Raw genomic sequence first — 24540 nt, forward strand, 5'->3', positions numbered from 1 at the left:
TAAATAAATAAAAATAAATAAAATAAAAGCTTGCCATTCTTTGGCTAAATGTCCACCATTCAGTAGAAAATCACAGAAATTAAATTTCTGTGCTGACAATTTTGTCATTGTAGCATTCATTTGCAATATTGTATATTGTCTCTTGTTTGAATACATTTCTTTGAAGAGGAAAGATATATGATAATGCCAGGTCTTTTAACTTCCTTGCTAGAGCCTCAAAATCTATTATGATGTGACTATAACATCATTTGCCATTTTACTTGTCCTGATGTATATTAGCAATAAAGGATTGTTGATTGGATACATCTTGACAGCTACTATGTCACATTTCTAACCTATATTGCCAAGCAGCAAATTTCACAGGCTGGTAGGTTCAGTCAGCACAGGTTTATTTCAGTTCTTCATTCTAATGAATTTGCCAAGTACTGCAAATCTTTTTATGTGTTGAAGGGCACCGCTGCATCCCCTCTGCCCTTCAGGGATCCTTCTTCCTGTCTTCTGTTCTGTAACGTGTATGCTTGTATGTTTTCTACTGAAGGCTGTTTTTTGTAAGCCCAGAGGTACAGACTATTTTATGTCTCTTACTTTTGGTAGCCTTTATCCACTGGGATCAATGGGCTTTTTTCTTTGTATGATTCTTTTTTTCATGGACAATAGTTTTCTTAATCAGTTCCTATCATGCGCTGCCAAATTTCTTTAACATGCTCCTATTTTATTTATATTCCCCTTACAATCTTTATGTAGGCTGTAAATCACTCTAATCCACAATTGGCATTTTCAGACACACCATTGTAATTAGCCTTACTCTGGAGATTACCTTTTCAGCTTTCATTGTGAATCTTCACACTAGAATATGATAGTTTTAACTCTTCAGACATTTAACTTTTCTAATTGGCCCAACTTTGCAGAAGATTGCCAGATATGAATAGTTTAAAATCTTTATTGCTAACAAGAATGAAGTCTTATATATAAGAAATGATCTGCCCTGCGTAGTGCAGTCAATGCTTTATGGTTCAGAGTTCTTATCCAAATTAACAGTTCTCTGGTCTTAGCCATGGGAGGCAGCTGGAATATTTTATAAAACACTTCTTATGAGTCTGAGTAATGTTGCTTAGTGACTCACCAAATTTATCTTATATATTCAGCTGAACACACAGTTTCATAAAAGATCCTGTTCTATGGTCGTTTCCCTCTTTTTGTTATGTCTTACTCCTTTTCATTGACAAAATCCTACTTGCTTTCTCTGTTCAGTTGCTTGCATTATTTATATAGGTTATATCATAATCTATCAAATAATGCAAGCAACTTCTATATAGTGTGTGTAGTGCTGAATAGAATAGGCTCTACTTCTGCATATTTTATGTAGGGCAGAATCTCATATATGTAGTTATTTTATGATTGGTAATGGGGGCACATCATACAATCTAGGATTATTTTGCTATTATATGACCAATATGGCTAGTTTGGATGGCCAATATGTCCATTAGCTGTCTCTTTCAATCTGGCACACCCCAAATATATTAGATTATGGTTTGCAATTCCCAATAAGTGTATTTAATGGGCTGCTGTCTGAGATGAAAGAAAACTGTTTCTAGCTAATTTGGAAGGCACTAAATATATTTTAGAGTTGAGATTGTACTCAGCTATTTTCATAAATTATTAAAATATTATTTAGAGAAAAGAGTGTTACTCTGAGACTTGATATTAAGTAAGTCTGAATGATTTATTTATCCTCTTTACTATTAGAATTCTAGCACAGTTATCAACATGAAAATTGTTACTAATTTTACAACTAAAGTTTGGGATTTTGGTTTGTTTATTTGTTTTTAATTTGTAATGCAAAATGTTATGCAAAATTGTGTTTTCTGTAACAATTTTCCTTGATTGTTAATCATTATAAGCCTCTGAATGATTTAGCACACATCTCTAAAATTTTAAACTTATGTGTGGAGAAAATTCAGACAATGGATAATGTTTTTATAGAAATTACATGTGAAATTCTCAAATTGTATGGGTAAGTACTTAAGTAATGCTTCTATTTTATTCTGATATTAACTAGCCTTGTAGTTTGGTGGCCAGAAATAATATGCATTGATATTCATTTTAGCAAAAGCATATGACTTCAACATTTGTTGTTGTTGTTAGTTGCGAAGTCGTGTCTGACCCATCGCGACAACATGGATAATATTCCTCCAGGCCTTCCTATCCTCTACCATCCTCTGGAGTCCATTTAAACTCATGCCTACTGCTTCAGTGACTCCATCCAGCCACCTCGTTCTCTGTTGTCCCCTTTTTCTTTTGCCCTCAATCTTTCCCAGCATCAGGCTCTTCTCCAGTGAGTCCTTCTTTCTCATTAGGTGGCCAAAGTATTTCAGTTTCATCTTCAGGATCTGGCCTTTTAAAGAGCAGTCAGGATTGATCTCCTCTAGAACTGACTTGTTTGTTCGCCTTGCAGTCCAAGGGACTCGCAGGAGTCTTCTCCAGCACCAGAGTTCAAAGGCCTCAATTCTTTGGCGCTCAGCCTTTCTTATGGTCCAACTTTCACAGCCATACATTGCAACTGGGAAAACCATAGCCTTGACTATACACACTTTTGTTGGCAGGGTGATGTCTCTGCTTTTTAGTACGCTGTCTAGATTTGCCATAGCTTTCCTCCCTAGGAGCAAGCGTCTCTTAATTTCTTGGCTGCAGTCCCCATCTGCGGTGATCTTGGAGCCCAGGAAAATAAAATCTGTCACTACCTCCATTTCTTCACCATCTATCTGCCAGGAATTGAAAGGGACGGATGCCATGATTTTAGTTTTCTTAATGTTGAGTTTCAAGCCAACTTTTGCACTCTCCTCCTTCACCCGCATCAAGAGACTCTTTAGTTCCTCTTCGCTTTCTGCCATTAGAGTGGTATCATCTGCATATCTGAGGTTGTTGATATTTCTTCCGGCAATCTTAATTCCAATTTTTGATTCATCTAGCCCCGCCTTTCTCATGATGTGTTCTGCATATAAGTTAAATAGGCAGGGCGATAGTATACAGCCTTGCCTGACTCCTTTCCCAATTTTGAACCAATCAGTGGTTCCTTGTCCAGTTCTCACTGTGGCTTCTTGACCCGCATACGGGTTTCTCAAGAGACAAATAAGATGGTCTGGTACTCCCATCTCTTTAAGAACTTGCCACAGTTTGTTGTGATCCACACAATCAAAGGCTTTAGCATAGTCATATATATATATGACTATGACATATATGACATATACATATATAACATTTAGAATGTTATAATTATAATTTAGATATTGGGGAAAATATTCTCCACAAATTATGATTGCATTAAATAAACTGAGCAAAGATTATAATGTTACATTTCATTTAAAATTAATTTGAAAAAGAAAACTCTCAGTTTATATATCATTCAGATATATTAAACCTTTATCTAAATTTGTGGATTCAACTTTCATATAAAATTAATGAAAATGTAAGTAACAAATAAATCAATAGAAAGTATTTCTAATATATAAGACCTCATACTTTTATTAACTGTTGCAGGTATTTTAATAGCTTAAATGAATCCAATTAGCCCAACATCGAATATTTAGGAACTCAATAAAAGTAGTTCTGCTTGTTGTCCTACATATCACACTTAAACAGCAACTGTGTGCTAGTTTTCCTAGAACACAACCAATCATTCTTAGTAAATATTATGGATCTTAGTATAACTACTTATTAAAAGTGCGAAAGGTATTCTCAAGTCTTTAATTCTTCAGATGTACTGAGTTTATCCTTAAGTACCTTTAAGGTACTTTAAGGTACTTTAAGGTACTCTTTAATACAATTGAACGTGTCCAGAAATATTTTACAAGAAGAGTTCTCCACTCCTCTGAAAACAACAAAATACCTTATCCCACCAGACTTGAAATCCGAGGCTTAGAAAACTTAGAACTCCGTCGCCTTCGACAAGACCTAAGTTTAACTCATAGAATCATCTATTGTAATGTCCTTCCTATTAAAGACTACTTCAGCTTTAATTGCAATAACACAAGAGCAACCAGTAGATTCAAACTTAATGTTAACTGCTTTAATCTAGATTGCAGAAAATATGACTTCTGTAACAGAATCATCAGTGCTTGGAACACTTTACCTGACTTTTGGGATTATGGGTCTCTTCCCATAATCCCAAAAGCTTTAACCAAAAACTTTCTACTATTGACCTCACCCCATTCCTAAGAGGAACATAAGGGGCGTGCATAAGAGCACAAACATGCCTACCGTTCCTGTCCTATTGTTTTTCTTTTTTTTCTTTATATATATATTTTATATATATATATATATATATGCTTATACCTCTTTATATTTCTTCATATATATATTTATATACTATATAATCTTTTTGTGTGATGCTTATGTATATTGTTGTGACAAAATAAATAAATAAATAAAGATTATGTCTTCTCCTCCACTTACATTGTTTAACTTTGCTGCCACATAGTGGGCATATAAATATTCACTAGTTATAATAATGCAGTTGCAAAAATCTAAATATTTCATAACTGTTTCCTGAAGAGAGGAATGAACCAAAGTTTCTTACTGTATGTTTTAAACTTTTTAGTAGCATTAAAGTATCTTTTAATGTTTTTCTTCAGTGTTTTTCATTCAGGTTATCCTTGGTAGAATTGCTACACAGCTAGAGGATTGCACTATTTCAGAGTCTTAGATTAAGATTGGAAAAACCCATGGTCATATTCATAATCCAAGCATATGGATTAGGTTTATAATCCATATATAGTTGGCAGATCTAGAAAATATTAAAGTGAAATTAGTAGTTAGAAATAACATACATTTTTATCTTTTCATGAAAACTGTAATCATCATTATTCAAGTATTGTTATTTCTCTCATGCTTTTTAAAATACATCTGTAATAATTGATACATTTAATTCTGCAGGTTACCATTTTACAAAAAGAAGTTATCTGATGAAGGAAAGTATGCTAAAGAAGTTCAAGAATCAATTGCACAATTGGGTAATATTTTATGTTGACATACCTTCCTTATATAACTTGACCTCAACTTAGGACAACAATTTGAAATGGTTGTAACTCATTACATTTGTAACTTGACTCAATGGGGTTATTGGACCCAATTATTTGACTTTTTTGCAGTGTTCATGAATGAATGAATGAATCATGTTAAGAAAATCCATATTCATTAAACAAATGCAATGCTTTTAAACCCATTCTTCTGAATTATGCCTTTTGCCAGAAATTGACAAAAAATGCTGGAAACTGGCAAAAAAACCTTCACAAATTTTGTTTACATGACCACTGACATTGCAACCAGTTATAAAGATGAGCTAGTTGTTTTTCTTCTGAATTAAAAGGCAGTATGATGGCATTTTACAGTCAGAAATGCTTTATGGAATGTACTGCACCTATTTAGAGCCAATCATATTTGGTATGACCATTAAGTTATCAATCATAAACTGAGGACTATACATCTTTCTGAACAGAATTCTCTTGATATATTGCAAAATTGCATAATTGTTTTGAATTATCATAGCATATTGCAATAGAGGGAAACTTGTCAAGTTATGTATCTCAAGAAAAATTGCCCAAAGAAAAAAAACTGCATTCATCCAATTATTAAGAAAGGCTGTGAGCTATGCTAACTGGATATCAAGGGAGTGGTAATCCAGTTCATCTAGGAAGTACCAAATTGGAAATGACAGTAGTAAGAGTAGAAATTGCATTTATTTAGGATTGTTTCATATTTTCAAATCAGTACTGATGATAAAAAATGGAAAAGAGATTAAAAAAAGAAAACTCCATTTGATGTACAGGTAGTCCTTGTTTACAACCACAATAGAGCTCAAAATTTCTGTTGCTAAGCATGAGAGTTATTAATTGACCAAGCCCCATTGTATGACTTTTTTGCAATGGTTATTAAGCAAATCAGTACAGTTGTTAATTGAATCATGCAGTTGTTAAGCAAATCTGTTCTCCCCCATTAACTTTGCTTGTCAGAAATTCCCTAGGAAGATTGCAAATGACAATTCCAATACCCCTGGATGCTGCAACCATCATAAATATATGCCAGTTGCCAAGCACCTGAACTTTGATCATATGACTGTTGGAATGCTGTAATGGTCATAAGCATGAGAAGTAGTCATAAATCACTTTTTTCAGTGCCATTGTAACTTTAAATAGTTATTAATCCAATGGTTATAATTTTAGAGAGAGAAAAAGAGAAATTGTATAATAGAGTGGGATACATTCTTCCTCCTTAGCTCTCGAAACAAAACATTGTAACTTTGTAACTAAATACTGAGAAGAAATGCATATAATGTTCATATATAAATAAAAAAATAAAACTCATGCAACAGAATGTCATAAAAGTGTATTACAGTTTGCCTTTTGTTTCAGGTCACTTGATCAGAGTGCCATGTTCTCAAATAAGAATACAAATATGTAAGTGCATTATTAGTTTTTACCATGCTGAGCCACCAGTAAAAGAATTTGAAGGTAAGAGTTATTTTATATTTTGATATATTTTAATAAAATTAGTTTACTACAATGTTAAAAAATATAAACAGCCTATCTATATAATAAATGAGAAAGCAATAAGCTGTGAAGAAAATCTGTTACATCATGTAGAATACAGATATTTCACATGAAATCTTATATGCAAATGCAAGTAGATAAATAGATACGACTTTGGTGGGAAGGTAACAGCATCCTGGGATAGAGTCATGCTGACCAATGACCATAGAAATTGTCTTTGGACAACACTGGCTCGTTCGGCTAAGAAGCAGAGATGAGCACTGCCCCCTAGAGTCGGATATGACTGGACAGAGGAAATATTTATCTTTACAAATATAGTTCAACCACTATGCATCAAATGTCTGAATGAAATGTCACACAATATACTGTACTAGAAGTGTGATGAAGAAAATATATGTAACCACTGTTTCTTTGCTATGGAGAAATGCTTATTCTGAGTAAAACTGTGAATTAGATCACAAACACATTTTTTTTTAAAATTTGAATTTATATCCCGCCCTTCTCCGAAGACTCAGGGCGGCTTACACAGTGTTAAGCAATAGTCTTCATCCATTTGTATATTATATACAAAGTCAACTTTTATTGCCCCCAACAATCTGGGTCCTCATTTTACCTACTTTATAAAGGATGGCAGGCTGAGTCAACCTTGGGCCTGGTGGGACTTGAACTTGCAGTAATTGCAAGCAGCTGCTGTTAATAACAGACAGACTTAGTCTGCTGAGCCACCAGCACATTTGTTAGCCACATTTGTTACTTCAGTTTATAATAAAGTAATAAATTTAGTTTTACTTCAATAGACTACTTATCTTTCTCATATCTTGTTAAATTTAATTATTTTTAAAGAAGTTATTTTGTATATTTTAAATATAATAGATCAGTCCCATTGAAAATCCAGTTATTTCCAACATTGATGCATTGGATAGACATAACTATTCATAATTTTATCCAGGGGTGAAATGTAAAAATGTTTGCTACTAGTTCTATGGGCGTGGCTTGATGGGTTGGCTTGGTGGTCATGTGGTCATACCCAGTGGGCGTGGCCAACTTGACATCACTCACTGTTAGAGCCAGCAGCTGCACATTTTGAAACACTTTCTGCCCTTCTGAAGGCCCTAACACTTTGAGTTTCCTTCCATCACCCAAGCGAACATCGGAGCCTTCTCTTGCAGAAGGAGAATCCAGGCACAGAAATGGAGAAATGTGGGGCGGGGGGGAATGGAAAAGAGAAGGTGTAAGAAGCAGAATCCAGGCACAGAAATAGAAAAATGAGGAGGGGAGAATGAAGAGGAGAAGATGTAAGAAGCAGAATCCAGGCACAGAAATGAAAAAGGAAATGGGAAGAGAAGGTGTAAAGCAGAATCCAGGCACAGAAATGAAAAAGGAAATGGGAAGAGAAGGTGTAAGAAGCAGAATCCACGCACAGAAATAGAAAAATGAGGGGGGGGGGGGAGAATGGAGAGGAGAATGTAAGAAGCAGAATCCAGGCACAGAAATGGAAAAACGGGTGGGGGGGGGAATGGGGAGGAGAAGGTGTAAGAAGTGGAGTCCAGGCTCAGAAATGGAAAAATTGGGGGGGGGGATTGGGAGGAGAAGGTGTAAGAAGACTTTTCCTTAGATTGCTGACGTTTGGCGATCTAAAGAAACGTCTTCCAGCTCTTCAAGATCGACTTTAAGAAGCCAACAGCAAAGTAGTGGCAGCAGGGGCAATAGGCGTGTGTGTGTGTCTGTCTATCTGTCTGTCTGTCTGCAAGGATCTGGAGGCAGGTACCGCCCCTCTTAGGAAAAGAGGAGGTGCCGAAGCCCTTGCTGTCTGCTGGGAGAGGAGGACTGAGGAGAGGTGCGCGCACACACACACACACACACACACACACACACACACACACACACACCTATTGCCCCCGCTGCCACTACTTTTGCTGTCGGCTTCTCAGAGCTCTTAAAGTCGATCTTGAAGAATTGGAAGACGTTTCCTTAGATGCTCCAAACAATGAGTTTGGAAGTGTGGAAGGTAGGGAAGCATGGCAGGGCTGCGGGCCATAGACCGGTTTGTGGGCATGGCCAGCCAGCAATTGCTAGTGGTACAGTCCTCAATCTTTGCTACCGGTTCTCCCGATCCAGTCCGAACCCGTAGCTTTTCACCCCTGATTTTATCTTTATGAAATATGCCATCTACAAAATGCAGGCCCTGATTTCTAGAGTCATTAATGTTTTTGATTATTAGTTCTAATATGAAACAATTACTGGTAATTATCGTGCTGATTAACCTTAATAATAAGGTTCCTCCTATGTTACCATTTCTGAATTGTGTTTGCATGTATCCCTCTCTCTATTATTATCCTTCATTCTGTAAGGAATAAACAAGCTTAATATATTACTTCATGTTTAATCAAAATGAGTAATACAATCAAGAAATAATATCCTAACTTTAATTAAGTAAAACACACATTTATTTACTCTGATATTTAATTATCAATTCTAAAATTCTATAAAATGTTTATAAATTTGTTTATTTGAAACTTAAGTTAATTATTATTGTCAATGATCTTAATGCTTGGGAGTACAGTGTGGTAGTTAAGGTGTTAAACGATAGGTAGTCCTCGGCTTACAACAGTCCATTTAGTGATCGTTCAAGGTGACTGCACTTTAAAAAGTGACTTAGCACTGTTTTTCATACTTACAACCTTTCCAGCATCCCCATGTCATATGGTCAAAATTCAGATGTTTAGCAACTGGTTCATAATAGTTGCAATATTCTGGAGTCATTTGATCAGCTTTTGTGACTTTCTGACAAACAAAGTCAATGGGGAATTCACTTAACAACACTTAATAACTACAATAATTCACTTAACTACTATGGCAAGAAAAATTGTAAAGTGGGGCAAAACTCATTTACAAATGTTTCACTTAGCAACATAAATTTTGGACTCAATAGTGGTCATAACTTGAGGACTACCTGTAGAAAACTCCATTCTCAGACATGGAAATTCATTTCACCATGAATTCTTGGAGAACAGCAGGCTATAAATCTAATGAATAAATAAAATCAGAAAAGAATTAGTTTGCCTTAAAGTAATTTGATGGGCTTCTTCCAATTTTTCTTAATACAGGTTATCAATCTACAAGTGCAAATTATAAAAAGCAGATTGTAGAATTAGGAGGTTTAGCAGAGACTTTGGTTTTGTCACTAACACTTGTTGAAAATCAACTTTCTGAGAAATTATGGATCATTAAAACTTTGCAACATCTTTCTATTTCTGGTTAGTATGATTTATATTTAAAAAATATTGTAGCTAATCCTTATCTATTTTACTTTCTTTTTCAGTACAATGCTGGCAATTTGAAGGGAGCTAATTATCAATCCTTTTGTATTTCAGAAGCAAATTGTAAACTTATGATGAAAGCTGAAGCACCAAGAATATTATGTTCTCATCTGAATGAAGTTGACCCCTCTGGGCAATTATTATTCCGTTCCTCAGAAATCCTTTGGAATTTATTAGAAAAAACCTCCAAGGAACAAATTATTGAACAGCTCAGTAACTTGGAATGTGTACAGTTAAGCCTATTTAAAATACTATATATAAACCTAAATTTAAATGCTAGTTTATAAATTAGAAACTGGCATTTTTATCTTCTATTTCTCATATACATTAAAAAGAAAGGTAGAACAAGCATTTTTTAATTGCTTTCATTCTATTTGAATTATTTATTGATATAAAATAAATTATTTATTACATTATTAAAATACTAAAATCAGTAGATTATGGACTAACTACTTTCTGCCTTCTAAACCTTTGCTATATAAAGGTGTATATTAAACCAAAGAACAAAAATACAAAAAACATGACATGGAGGTGCTGCAGTGACTGTAATTTAGAGGACTATAATTTAGAGGACCAGTGACTGTAAGTTAGAGGCCCTACCAGTGGTGGGTTGTTCCTGGTTTGGACCAGTTCTATAAAACAGGTAGTAAAACTGGTGGGAGGCTCCTCCCACTGACCCAAACATCAAAACTCTTCTGCGCATGCACAAGAGTGTGCGCGGGGCCATGATGTGAACTGGTAGTAAAGGTAAGTAGAACCCACCCCTGGGACCTACCATTTGTTCAACACTGTCTTAAATTTGAACAGTCACTAAATAAATGTCTTTAAGTGAGGACTACTTAGTACTGTTTAGAATTTCAGTATGTAGGAATGATATTATATTTTCAATTAGAAAAAGTATAGGTATTAAGATATATAATTGTGTTGTTTTATTTAGTGCTCTGAAGGAAGCATTTACAAATTTACTCATACACGGTTTCCGCCATTATGATCGTCAGTTAAGAAATGACATTTTGGTAATAGCTACCCTTGTTGCTCAGAACCCAGGAGCTCCGATGATTGTATGTATACTTGATTTTGAATTTTGGCAATTAAAAGTAATTGAAAATCAGTTACATGTTCTGTTAACATCATTGTGCCAGCTTTTTTAATACAGCCACAACCTTTCTTCCCTAAAACACATTTACCTTTTTCTAAATAATTATTTCTTGTCTTGGAATTCTATATATAATTATGTTTTCAGTTAAATATGGCAGGCATTATAAGGTCTTGCTTTATATTTAAAATATAAATATAAATATATTTAAATGATAAGGTTTCAAAAGTTGTGACACAGAAGATAAAAAATTAACTCCTATGAAAATAGAATTAATACTGAAAAACTTGTAGAAGATATGGTAATCTTATAATCTTGACATTTTCTCTTACCTTAAAATGAGATTTTAAATTTTACACCTAATAACTGCAAAATATCATTGGATCAAATATCAAGTTTTTCTTTTTTTTCTTTATTACAAGTTTTTTATTTTTTTACAAACATATCAATATCAACAGTGTGGCACCTGGGAGTCATACATTCTAATACAAATAAAACTAGTAGAATTAATCATAATTATTACATTCAATCAACTTATATATTTCTAATAATGATACATTTATATTAAGTTGCATTATTCAATTATTCCATATTTTCTCTTGTTATTGCATTTATTTTATTATATAAAGGCAGGGGTGAAATCTAAAAAAATTTCCTACCAGTTCTGTGGGCGTGGTTTAATTGGTGGGTGTGGCTTGGTGGTCAGGTGACTAGGTGGGCATGGCCAATAACAATAAATAATAAAAATAATAAACAAAACAATATGAGGTGCCAAAAACCAATTTTCACACTTTACACACACACAACACAACACAACTGACTCATATACAATCTAAAAGCAGCTGCACTTCACCCAAAATGGCCCCTGCAACAAGCAGGAACCTCACACAGCCACAAAAAGCTCAAAAACCAACTTTCACACTTTACACACACACAACAAACACAACTGATTCACACACACACACAAAATGCCACATACAGCTTTGTGAGATTTTGTGTTTGTGTAGTTAGAATGAAACACTACAGAAACACACCAAATCTCAGAAAGCTGCACAAATATTTTATTTTATTATTTTATTTATATTTTTTGGATAAAAGCAGTTAAATTTAAAACTTTCTTAACTTTAAATTGCTGTCTAAAAAAAAAACTCCTTACAAAAAAACCAATTAACTATTTTTTAAAGCTCCCCCCACAACAGTAACTTACCCAATTGGAGGCAGGCAGATTGAGTTGCTAGCTGATGCAATTGATTGCAGTAGCCGAAACAAAACAAGGCTTAGCGAGCCCAAAAGAAGCAGCAATTAGGCAAGTGGGGACCAGGTGATTGGGTGGGCATGGGCGGGGGCTGTTGTAAGAGGTTGTTAAAAAAAGATTTTAAAAGCCTGTGATGATCAGGCAACTCAGCTGGGATCGTCAGAGAGAAAAAAACCTTTTAAAATGCTTCTCTGACGATCCCAGCTGAAGTTGCCTGATCGCCAGAACCTTTTAAAAGGATTGTTTTAACAACTTCTTCTGCCGAAGAACTTGTAAACATGCTTTTTAAAGATTCTGGCAATCAGACAACTCAGCTGGGATTGCCAGAGGAGCCTTTTAAAAGCTTTTTTTTTTAACAACCTCTTTGGCCAAAGAGGTTATTTAAAAAAAAGCTTTTAAAGGGTTCTGACGATCCCAACTGAGCCGTGCAATCATCAAAGGCTTTTTTTTTTAACTTTTAAAAGCATTATGTTGGCTGAAGAAAAAATGCTTTTAAAAGTTTTAAAAAAACACTTCTGATGATGGCACAGCTCAGCTGGGGCAGGGGGTGGGGCCAGGGATTTTTGCTACTGGTTCTTCGAACCACCTGCCGCCATCACTACCGATCGGGCACTCCGGTCCAAACCAGGAGCATTTCACCCCTGCATAAAGGTGTATGCACTAATATTCCCCCTTCTGTTATTTCTATCTCTTATTCTAACTTCTAATCATGTCACCCTTTATTAAAAGACATTTTCTTTCTATCCTACCTAACTTCTAGTCATGTCAACTACCTAAAAAAAGAAAAGAGAGAGAAAAGGAAAAGGAAATCAGAATAACAAAAATAAATCATCTATCCATTGTCTCTTGCCTGCTTCAGTGCTTAAATTGCTATGCTTTTTTTTGGCTTGCCTCCCACATTCCTTTCTTGAATCTTTATCTCTGTCTGCATCTGCTTCTTGGCTGTTCAACAGATATTTCTCCCACCTGTATCCTTTTCCACTGCCTAGTTTCCAAAATTTCTGCCTAGGGCCCTATCTCCCTTTCAAAAGTATCTTCCAACTCTCTTAATACATTTTCCTTGTGATTTAATTCATCAGTCACTGTTATTTCCATTGTTGTCTCCTCTTTGTCATTTTGTTCTTCCTCCATTTCTTCTGTTGACTCCTCCCTTTCCTGGGAGTCTTGGTCTTTACTCATCATCCCTCATATGGTATTTTCCACTTTTTCCATAATCTCCTTAAATCCTTTCTCCATGATGTCTTTTGTGTTTTGAAAAAGTAATGCCATCTCCTTTGAAATTCTGTTCATTTTTTCCTTATAAAGCATCTTATTTTGTTTTATAAAATTCAACTTTTGTCCATCAGTCCAAGAACTGTTTATTCAGTCCTTAAGTTGCCCTTCAAGGACTACGCTATTCCCAGTTCTTTATATCCTATAGGTAAACAATCAGTTCCAATTAGATAATTCCATAGGTTATCAAAAGCCACTTTGTGCCCCTTTTATAGGTTTAATCTTCTAGCATAACATTCAGGGATCCCTTTAATTAAACAGCTTCCTTATTTTCATATTTGAGTCTCCAGTAATCATGGGGTACTTAAGAATAACCCAATAGATATTTTCACAGTCCTTCATATAGGTATTCCCAGACTTGTAATTTTTCCTTTCATGAGCAGGTGGCACTCTCAACTTAAATTTCAGTATTGCCACTAGTCAATCATTTTTATTGTAAATCAGTTATAAAAGCAGCATCAGTTTTATAAGTAAATAGTACCAGCGTTTTAAAATGCTTTCCCAGTACCACATCTTCCCAGTTTAAGAGTCCAATTTTTGGTATATTTCAAAATGTACTATTTTTTTCTATTGTGCCTTCTCCTTCTGGTCTGGTATTTTCTCAGAATGCTTAGACGCCTCTTTAACAGATAATTCTGAGCAAATAGTTCTGAATTATTACTTCAGGTTAAATTTAAGGCAAAAAGAATCCTCTCCCCTAGTTCTAGCACTGTTCACCTACTTTGCTCCAGCTCCAGTCTTAGTTGTTCCTTGGTTGTCACAGCTTTGTGGTGGCCATCTTTAGACTGTCTCTTCTTGCCATGGCTGAGAGGGAAAAGAACTCCAGGTCAGACAGGAGAACTGTGATTCTCCTTGACTTCTCAGGACTCCCCTCTTTGCCTCACCCTACAGGGCAGCTTTGGCTCCTCTCGGAGCCCACAAACAGGGAGAGGTCAGCACAGGGAACACGGAGACCCATTCCCTGTGTCTGATATTGCTGCGACATCAACCAGAAGTCTCATTTTTCTTTTTTCTTTTGTGTGCATATGCGTGTGTGTGTGTGTGTGTGTGTGTGTGTGTGTGTGTGTGTGTGATTTTTCCTTCGTACTTTTATCCTATATTAAATATATATTTTGAATCTATGAATCATCTTATCAAAGTGCCCATATTTCTGCTACTGTGCATTAGTTCGCATATTAATATAATAAATACTATTGTGGAGTATCTGTTATCCAACTGACAAAGAAGAGGTTAATTTGCTGTAAAAAAATGCTAAGAAGGTATGAATAATAAAAGCCTGAACCTACATCATTTTTACTCTTCGGTGACTTATGAACTAGAGATTACTACTTCTATATTTGTTTCTTTTGTTTCTTTGTTATTCAGCTATCATTTTACATTGTTACATTTTGATTTGGACAAACTCTGGCTGCAAGGTTATATCTTCTGGCTTAATATAAATCTTTTGAACAGGATCTTATGTTCCAATATCTCAGGGGCTGCCACAAAGAAGAGGGAGTCAAGCTATTCTCCAAAGCACCTGAGGGTAGGACAAGAAGCAATGGGTGGAAACTAATCAAGGAGAGAAGCAACTTAGAACTAAGGAGAAATTTCCTGACAGTTAGAACATTTAATCAGTGGAACAATTTGCCCCCAGAACTCGTGAATGCTCCAATACTGGAAGTTTTTAAGATGTTGGATAACCATTTGTCTGAAGTGGTGTAGGGTTTCCTGCCTAAGCAGGGGCTTGAACTAGAAGACCTCCAAAGTGCCTTCCAACTGTGTTATTCTATTCTATCTAACTTTTTAATAGGTGGTCCATTCCTCATTGATCATAAGAAAGCTTTATTGTAAGTCTACCTTTCCAACTAGGAGCAATAAAATGCCTGGTTTTGATTTTTTTCTAATTATTTCAGTATATAAAGTTGTCTTTATGGAAACATTATCCATTTTTAAAGGATTTTGAAATTATATTTCATCTTCAAAATTGGATCTACTCCTTTTCTTATCCCAGAGCTTTTGCCTTTTTTCATATCACTAAAATTAATACTTTTGTTACTTTTTAAGATCTGAACAAAAAATAATCCTAAATTGGTCCATTTCAAATGTTTGTGAAGAACTACATTGATTTACAAATACCATTTTATATTTTCTAAAAAGTAATTTCTATTAATCCATCCACTGTTTAAAATATTTCCATGTGCTTTAGTGTATTATAAATTTAAAAACAGCACAAATATAAATACAACTGTTTTGTACATATCTTAACTTTATGTGTATCTGTGTTTAGGAAACTGGATTTTCCAAGCAATTAATACTATTTGCTACTTTTGATGAAAGTAAGTATTTTAACCATGAATACTTAATCATGTAAATGTGAACTATGAATGTTTATTTATAAAATGTGTTTAATTTCATTCACAGTAAAAAGTCATAGTCCTTTGGTAAAAGGTCTTAAACTTACTTCCTGTTATGAAGACTTTGAGCTGAAAAAGCTGCTGCTTAACATGCTTACTGTACTAGCAAAAGATTTATGTTCTGTTCAGGTAGGTCATAAAATAATTGAAAGGAATAATAATTCCTCAAGACTTTTAATACTACAAGTTTTCAGAGAGTTCTATTAATGCATCTGTAAATATACATTTATGTTGAAATTGACAGTACTAGTATACGTTCAGCTACTAGCACCAAAAAGCTTCATGTCAGTTATGTCACTTCTAGATGTCAAAATACATAGGCAAATATTTCTCCTCCCTCAGAAGAATGTTATTCTAAAATAACTTTAGTATATTTTAGAGCCCAATAACTGTATATAACAGTGATATATAACAGCCCAATAATTGTATAAGTTCATACAGTCAGATAGGAATCTTTTATTGAAGAACAATTTTAAATAGATTGTATCTTGCACACCCATTTTCCAAAGAAAATAATCAGAGGAATACAATAAAAGTACTTATTGTGTGTATTTGGGGGAGTGGGGGAGAGAATGAGAATGTGGCTGGTGGTTGTGGTTGTGGTTGCGAATGACTGGTATCAGCAGATATAAATTTTACTCCTTTTCTACATTTATTGTGACATCTATCAAAAGTGGCAACCCAGTAGTATACAGCGGGCATCATGTTTCAAATTTTATGCAAAACATAACTTTAAAAATGCTTTCTGAATGTACTAGCAAGAGAAGGTTAAAAGTATATTGTTATTGTTACCCTTTTACTATTAAAACTGATTTCTCTTTTCAAATTATAATATATTTGCTTTCCTTGTTTAGCTGTTGCATGAGGGTAAGGTTATACTTGCTTTATTTCATTATTTAAAACCAAACGAAAAAGGAGGAGCACTTGATATGTCTGCAGCACAGTATGAAGAGTTACAGCTTCTTGCTATTGCTACATTAGCAACAATGGCTCCCTTATTGATAGAAGACTATATGCTGTGCCAGGGAAATACTCGCCTTCTGCTGTTTCTGGAATGGTGTGTGAGCAAAGGTGAGTCAATAAGGCAAGATAACTTTTAGCTATAGTGAATAGACTGCCGTATTGCAGGCTAACTTACTGCTCACTCTGGGGAGTTTGGTTCTGACAGGCTCAAGGTTGAATCACTCTTCCACCCTTCCAAGGTCGGTAAAATGAGGACCTAGATTGTTGGGGACCATATACTGAGTCTGTAAACTGCTTAGAGAGGGCTATTAAGCATTATGAAACTGTATATAAGTCTAGGTGCTAATGAAATGCTGTGAGTTTTTATATAGAGCTAATTTGCTTTTAGGCTAAGAATTATATGTTCCAGTTTCATCCTGCTTGGTTTTCTACATAATCTCTATCCTTATAAGTGAGTAAATGTCACATGACCGTTGCAGCATCCCCATGATCACATTATTATTATTATTATTATTATTATTATTATTATTATTATTATTATTTATTCGATTTTTATACCGCCCTTCTCCCGAAGGACTCAGGGCGGTGTACAGCCAAAGTAAAAACAGACAATACAATATACAATTAAAATACAAATTAAAAAACTTATTTTATAATTGGCCTAAAAAACTTTAAAATATATAAAACTAAAACCCCTTAAAATTAATAATAGAAAATTTAAAATCAATAAAATTTAAGCCAGCCCCGCGCGAATAAAAAGATGTGTCTTCAGTTCGCGGCGGAAGGTCCGAAGGTCAGGTATTTGGCGTAAACCCGGGGGATGTTCGTTCCAGAGTGTGGGAGCCCCCACAGAGAAGGACCTTCCCCTGGGGACCGCCAGCCGACATTGCTTGGCAGACGGCACCCTGAGAAGTCCCTCTTTGTGAGAGCGTACGGGTTGGTGGGAGGCATGCGGTAACAGCAGGCGGTCCCGTAAGTACCCACATGATCAGAATTTGGACCCTTGGCAACTAAAATGCATTTATGACAACTGAAGGGTCCTGGGTCATGTGCTCAGCTTTTGTGTCTTTTGACACACAACGTCAACGGAGAAGCCAGATTCACTTAACAATCATGAACTACTTTAGCAACTGCCATGATTCATTGAGCAATTGTGGCAAGAAAGGTCATAAATGGGACAAAATCTCACTTAGCAGTGGAAAATTTTGCCTCAATTGTGGTTGCATGTTGAGGATTACTGTATGGAAAATTTTGAAATGAAAAACTTTTACAATATTAACTTTTACCATACTGTTAAGTGCAATACATAACAACATACTCTGGGAACAAACTCAGCCAAAATATTTTTTTAAAAAATTCTTATATAATTATATAATACCTAAGCATAGTACATAAAATCATCTGCTACAATGTCCTACCAGCCAATGATTACTTCAGCTTCAATACAATACAAGAGCACACAATAGATAGAAACTCATGGTAAACTGATCCAAATTAGACTGCAGAAAATATGACTTCAGTAACAGAGTTGTCAATGCCTGGAATGCTCTACCTGACTCTGTGGTTTCTTCCCCAAATCCCCAAAACTTTAACCTTAGACTGTCTACTGTAGACCTCACCCCATTCCTAAGAGGTCTGTAAGGGACATGCATAAGCGCACCAGTGTGCCTACCGTCCTTGTCCTAATGTTTTATCCACATCCTTTTCATGTATTTATAATTATGTTTTTATTTGTATCTGTCATAAAATACATGCTTGGTGAAAGTAAAAATAAATAAATAAATAAAATAAGTAGCAAGGAATTTCTGCATGTTCTCTGCCATCATTATAGCTTTGGAGATTGGAGACCAAATGTACAGCATTTCTTGCCAGAATATCAAAGAGCCATGATGATGCCTTCCTTTTTCCTATGAAGATTATATGTTCAATTAAACTTTAGAATTATATAATTAGATATTTGATTAACTATTAGGGAAATATCTATGTTACAGCAATAGAGTGCTGACATTTACAGTAATGTTTCAAACATGTTAATATGAAAAGTTTTATAGTTAATTTGAAATAAAATGAATATATTTTTTCTTTTCAGATTCTTTCTTTACTCAAGGTAATAGTTTCCATGGCACAGGTGGTCGTGGCACCAAACTTGCACAGATGCGCTTCTGCTTGAGAGTCCTGAATCCAGTTGTATCTCTCGCTGATGATGCTGTAAATGTTGACCTTTGTGATCAAGGAGCAATTCATCAACTATTGGGTAACACATCTGAAATTAATTTTGTTTCATTAACTTAAAGTTGTCCGAATAAAAATAAAGCTCAGTTTTATTCTTACTATGCTTTAAAGCAACATAGTTTTTCCTCATTTTTTTTCAAAATGACTGCAATTTTCTTTTAAGTGCTTTCTAACATACAAGACATTTAATAGCAGTGCAATCTTAAAAGGGCATCTCTGGAATCTCCTAGGGGTTTTGTTTGTTTGTTTTATCTCTAAAACCAAATGCAGCCAGTTAGTTCAAAAGAAGCAGGAATTTACCGCATAACTATAGAGGTATAATATTAATCCTGCAATGATAGCATATTCTATATATTTTATCTAAAACTGTGAATGCTATTTTCACATGCGGAGAGCATGATTATGACTTTATTTTGCTTCCCCAGTATGTTTCATAGTATTCCATTCAAAGAAACTTTTGCAGTTGAATTATATTACTTTCTCTAGTCTCATAGCTTTGAGGATGAGAATTTGTATTCTTCTATATGAAGAATCTTGACTGAGATGCCCCTACCTTTGCCAAGATATTATTTTTTCCCCAACAATGGAATAGTTTTTTTATTTGGAGCTTTAAGCTTCATTATCTTCCTAAATTTCCTTAACTGAAAAATAAGAATCCTCAGACAAATGATGTTTATATTGGGAAATCTATCTTAGGGGATGGGCAGTTCATTGGTTCTTTGCTCAAGGAACTTCTATATAGGCAATATGTATAGGTACAGGGGTGAAATCTAAAAATTTCCAGTTCTGTGGGTGTGGCTTAATTGGTGGGCATGGCTTGGTGGTCAGATGACTGGGTGGGCATGGCCAATAACAATAAATAATAAAAATAATAAAGTATACAAAACAATAAGAGGTGCCAAAAACCAACTTTCACACTTTACACACACACAACACAACACAACTGACACACACACAATGTAAAAGCAGCTGCACTTCACCCAAAATAGCCCCTGCAACTATCAGGAACCTCACATAGCCACAAAAAGCTCAAAAACCATCTTTCACACTTTACACACACACAACAAAACACAACTGATTCACACACACACACACACACACACACACACACACACAAAATGTCACATGCAGCTTTGTGAGATTTTTTGTGTTTGTGTAGTTAGAGTGAAAAACTACAGAAACACACCAAATCTCAGAAAGCTGCACAAATATTTTATTTTATTATTTTATTTTATTTTATTTTATTTATATTTTTTAGATCAGGGGTCTCCAATCTTAGTAACTTTAAGGTTTGTGGACTTCAACGCCCAGAGTTCCTCAGCCAGCAAAGCTTCCAGCAAATTTAAAACTTCCCTAACTTTAAATTGCTGTCTAAAAAAAAACTCCTTTAAAAAAAAAAACCCAAGTAACTATTTTTAAAGCTGCCCCCACCCGTTTCTTACCCAATTGGAGGCAGATTGAGTTACTCACCAAGGAGATAGAATAGAATAGAATAGATATTTTTTTTTATTGGCCAAGTGTGATTGGACACACAAGGAATTTGTCTTGGTGCATATGCTCTCAGTGTACATAGAGAGATGGATTGCAGGCAGGCAGATTCAATTGCTAGCTGATGCAACTGATTGCAGCAGCCAAAGCAAAGCAAGGCTTAGCCCGAAATAAGCAGCAATTAGGCAAGTGGGGATGGGTGATTGGGTGGGCATGGGCTAGGACTATTGTAAGAGGTTGTTAAAAAATGATTTTAAAAGCCTGTGATGATCAGGCAACTCATCTGGGATCGCCAGAGGAAAAAAAGATTTTAAAAGGCTCCTCTGACGATCCCAGCTGAAGTTCCTGATCACCAGAACCTGTTAAAAGGATTGTTTTAGCAACCTCTACGGCCGAAGACCTTGTAGACATGCTTTTTAGAGGTTCTGGTGATCAGGCAATTCAGATGGAATCGCCAGAGGAGCCTTTTAAAAGCTTTTTTTTACAACCTCTTCAGCCAAAAACGTTGTTAAAAAAAAGAGTTTAAAGGGTTCTGATGATCCCAGCTGTACCACACATTCATCAAAGGCTTTTTTTTTTTTACTTTTAAAGGCATTTTTTCAGCTGAAGAAAAAATGCTTTTAAAAGTAAAAAAACCCAAAACCCTCTGATGGCGTGTCTCAGCTGGGGCAGGGATTTTTGCTACCGGTTCTCCGAATCACCTGCTGCCATCACTACCGGAACAGGCAATCCAGTCCAAACTGGGTGCATTTTACCCGATAGGTACATATAGGTAATATACAAAACAGGGTATGTATTGTCAATGCTATAGTTCTGTTTTGTTTAAGATTTAGAACACTGCAAAAAAATAAAAATATATATGTCAGCTTTGGAAGCCATACTAGGCCAGAAGCTTCCATGCTGCCACTTTCTCATGTGTGGGAAAGTAGGAGGGGGGATTTAGTAGAGGGGTTGCTATTAGACATAATAACATTCTTCCTGTCGGTCAAGGTCAGGTCAATCCTGCATCTGGAGAATTAGTGGTCGGAGTGATGTCTTGAGATGGGACGTTTGACGATTGGAGCATGTGATCGACAGAGGAGTCAGGGCATGGTTTTGGGGGTTTTGATTTACTGAGGGAAAATCTCGATTTCTCAGATTCAGATTTTCCCAGATGTGCCAGTTTACCTATCTACTAAAAGAACTTTGAAAGATGCATGCTTCGGAGTTTTACTTGGACAGGGGTTTTTTTTCTGGAACACTGACAATATATTGCAAAAAGTAAAATGTTTGCTTTTTCTGAGAGTCTGAGTAAGGAATTAATGGGCCTAGTTGTTGTTACCACTTATGTGTTCAGAAAACATATTGAAGGAAGGGTATCAGACTGACATCAGTCTCTTAAATGACATGACAGATTTCTCCAATAAATTGGACAAAAAATGATAATCACCATTTGGTTTTTTGTTTCTCCCAATAAAAGTGCTGCATCTTAATAAGAACCCCAACTTCCAGTAAGCTTTCCTTTTTGCATCTGAGCGTAAGATGGATATACTTAAATATGTTAAAAGACAATATAGATAAGTTTGAGAAATATTAAATTTGCAAAATAATGTATTATTATGTAATGTGTTCTACTGGTATAATAATTTCTAGTGTAGCAGCCATAACATCTTTGTTGCTGTTTTCTACTAGGTATCTTAAAATTTACCACAACTAATTATAAAGATTCTGCCCTTGTGATGGAGATTCAAAGCGATATCTTACTTATTCTGTCAACTCTTTGTGAAAGTAATATCCATAGAAAGGTTTGTATTTCCTCATGGATTTCAAAAGTTCATTGAGTGAATTTACAATGAATAAGAAAGTGAAAAGTGAGCCTATGTTCAAAGTTTATTTTATTTATTTTATTTTTTGATTCTTTACTGTCTCTGTCCATTAAGATCCTAAACTGGCATTCCTGAGTTGCTTTTGATATGATTAGATTTTCAGATAACTTGGCTTTGGGATTGCATTATAACATGAAGTAGTAAAGATCAGAAACAGCCACATATAAATTGCAAAATATAGTACAGCTATTTTTATTTATGTAATTACTGTATATAAGTGTACAATGGAAAGTTTAAAAGAATCTTGGAAATCCTGTAGTGCAATCTTATACACATGCATAAATACATTTTTATAACATCAGTGATAAATGCGATCTAGCCTTTGTTTATAAACAATGTCAGCAAAGAGAATCTACTACTTCCCAAGGCAGAATGTTCTGTTCCTTATTCTTTTTGATATTCACTTGAAATCTATTTCTATGTCCTGTTAAGTCCATTGTTTCTTATTTTGTCTTCTGGAATAACTCTGAACAATTTTATTTATCTATAGAATAGTTATTCAGATATAGGTAGTCCATGACTTGCAACCACAATGAAAAAAATTGCCTCATGACTTTTCTTCACACTTATGGTTACAGCGTTCCAATGGTTTTTTTCTTCTTCTTCTTGTGCCATATCCCTCATCGGATGTTGGCGATCATGTTTGCAATCCTATTTTTGTCAACAGCCCCATGAAAAAGTGCTGCTGAGTTTTGCCCAAACCAGTCCCTTAGGTTTTGAAGCCATGATGTTCTTCTTCTGCCTGGACCTCCTTTGCCTTCAATCTTTCCCTGGAGGGTTAAGTGAAGAATGCCATATTTTTCTGGGTGTCGCATCACATGTATAAAATTTTGCTTTGGTCCCAATGGTCACATGATCAAAATTCAGCCATTTGGCAACTGAAATGCATTTATGACAGTTGCAGTGTCCCAGGGTCATGTGATCAGCTTTTTGCGACCTTTTGACAAGCAAAATCAATGAGGAAGTCACATTTATTTAATAACCATAATACTAATTTAATAGTGATTCACTTAACAACTGTGGCAAAAAAGATAATAAAATGGGGCAAAACGCAATTAACTATTTTCTTGCTTAGCAACAGAAAATTTGGGTTCAATTGTCATTAAGTCAAGGACTACCTTTATTACTGTATATTGCAGGTATGTCTCCTTTCAATCTTCCCAGATTAAATATATGTTACAATTCTAATCTTTTTCTCCTGAGTTTTATCTTCCAGATCCCTTATCATTTTGATTTCTCTTTTCTGAAAATGCTTCAGTATAGGTTGCAATTTTCAAATCAGAAGCAGATAAAAATGTTTTGGATCAATTTATGTAATCTCTCTAAACCTACTGGCAGCTCTTTAAAGGAGCCCTCTCTTTTCCTGGCCTCATGAAGATACATTCTTAAGTTAAAGGAATGACACATGATCACATCCTGTTGTCATCTCTGTAAAGTCTCTTAAAGTCCCAAATGAATATTTTCCTAAGTCTGCATAGCTATTGTGGAAGCCCAATAAAAGGCAAAGCTCTTATAAGAAACTGCCAATGGATATGGAAAAGGTGCTTGTTGTGTTCCAACTGGACACAATGTTTTAGATTTGGCATGACCAAAGTAGAATAGACAGGAACAATTATTTATAATTCTTACAAAATAATGTAAGTTTCACTATTAAACAGGAGCTCTTTGGATGGGAAGGAGTGGATACACTTATTCCATTTATGAAGATAGATGTCAAAAATTTCTATAGTGGATTGGGTCATAATCGTCTTCTTTTCTGTGCTCTGGACTGCTTATGGTAAATATAGCAATTTCAAACATTTTAATCTTTGAAAGAAGGGTGACAGACAGGGTTAGGGTTCAATGATCACAAAAGCATTTTCTTAGTTTATTCTTTAAGTATTTAATTTTAAATGGTTATATTTAATTACTGATTTTTTTCAGTAATAAAACAATAAAACAAAATTTAAAACAAAATTTATTTTGTTTTGAAACTCTCCCCAACTTTAATCTCCTTGTTTACTCCCATACTGCAAATATTAAATTCACACGACTACTTTCTACAAGTGAAGGAAATATTTTGAAGATTCTTAATGAATAATCTTTCAATATACATCTTATATCAATCA

The 24540-nt window shown here is 34.9% G+C and overlaps 1 protein-coding gene across 1 annotated transcript in view; it reads left to right on the forward strand.

The window, feature by feature from the left end:
- Positions 1 to 24540, forward strand: part of CFAP69 (cilia and flagella associated protein 69) — a 52906-nt gene that overhangs the window by 14549 nt on the left and 13817 nt on the right. Inside the window, exons 4-15 of the mRNA XM_058181718.1 lie at positions 1902 to 2014; positions 4933 to 5009; positions 6408 to 6506; positions 9653 to 9802; positions 9920 to 10097; positions 10803 to 10926; positions 15758 to 15806; positions 15892 to 16013; positions 16739 to 16955; positions 18937 to 19101; positions 22239 to 22351; positions 24091 to 24209. Coding sequence (XP_058037701.1) covers positions 1902 to 2014; positions 4933 to 5009; positions 6408 to 6506; positions 9653 to 9802; positions 9920 to 10097; positions 10803 to 10926; positions 15758 to 15806; positions 15892 to 16013; positions 16739 to 16955; positions 18937 to 19101; positions 22239 to 22351; positions 24091 to 24209 — 1526 coding nt within the window. The remainder of the gene's footprint in view (positions 1 to 1901; positions 2015 to 4932; positions 5010 to 6407; positions 6507 to 9652; positions 9803 to 9919; positions 10098 to 10802; positions 10927 to 15757; positions 15807 to 15891; positions 16014 to 16738; positions 16956 to 18936; positions 19102 to 22238; positions 22352 to 24090; positions 24210 to 24540) is intronic.

This window comes from Ahaetulla prasina, chromosome 4 (assembly GCF_028640845.1).
Source record: "Ahaetulla prasina isolate Xishuangbanna chromosome 4, ASM2864084v1, whole genome shotgun sequence".
Classification (NCBI taxonomy): Eukaryota; Metazoa; Chordata; class Lepidosauria; order Squamata; family Colubridae; genus Ahaetulla; species Ahaetulla prasina.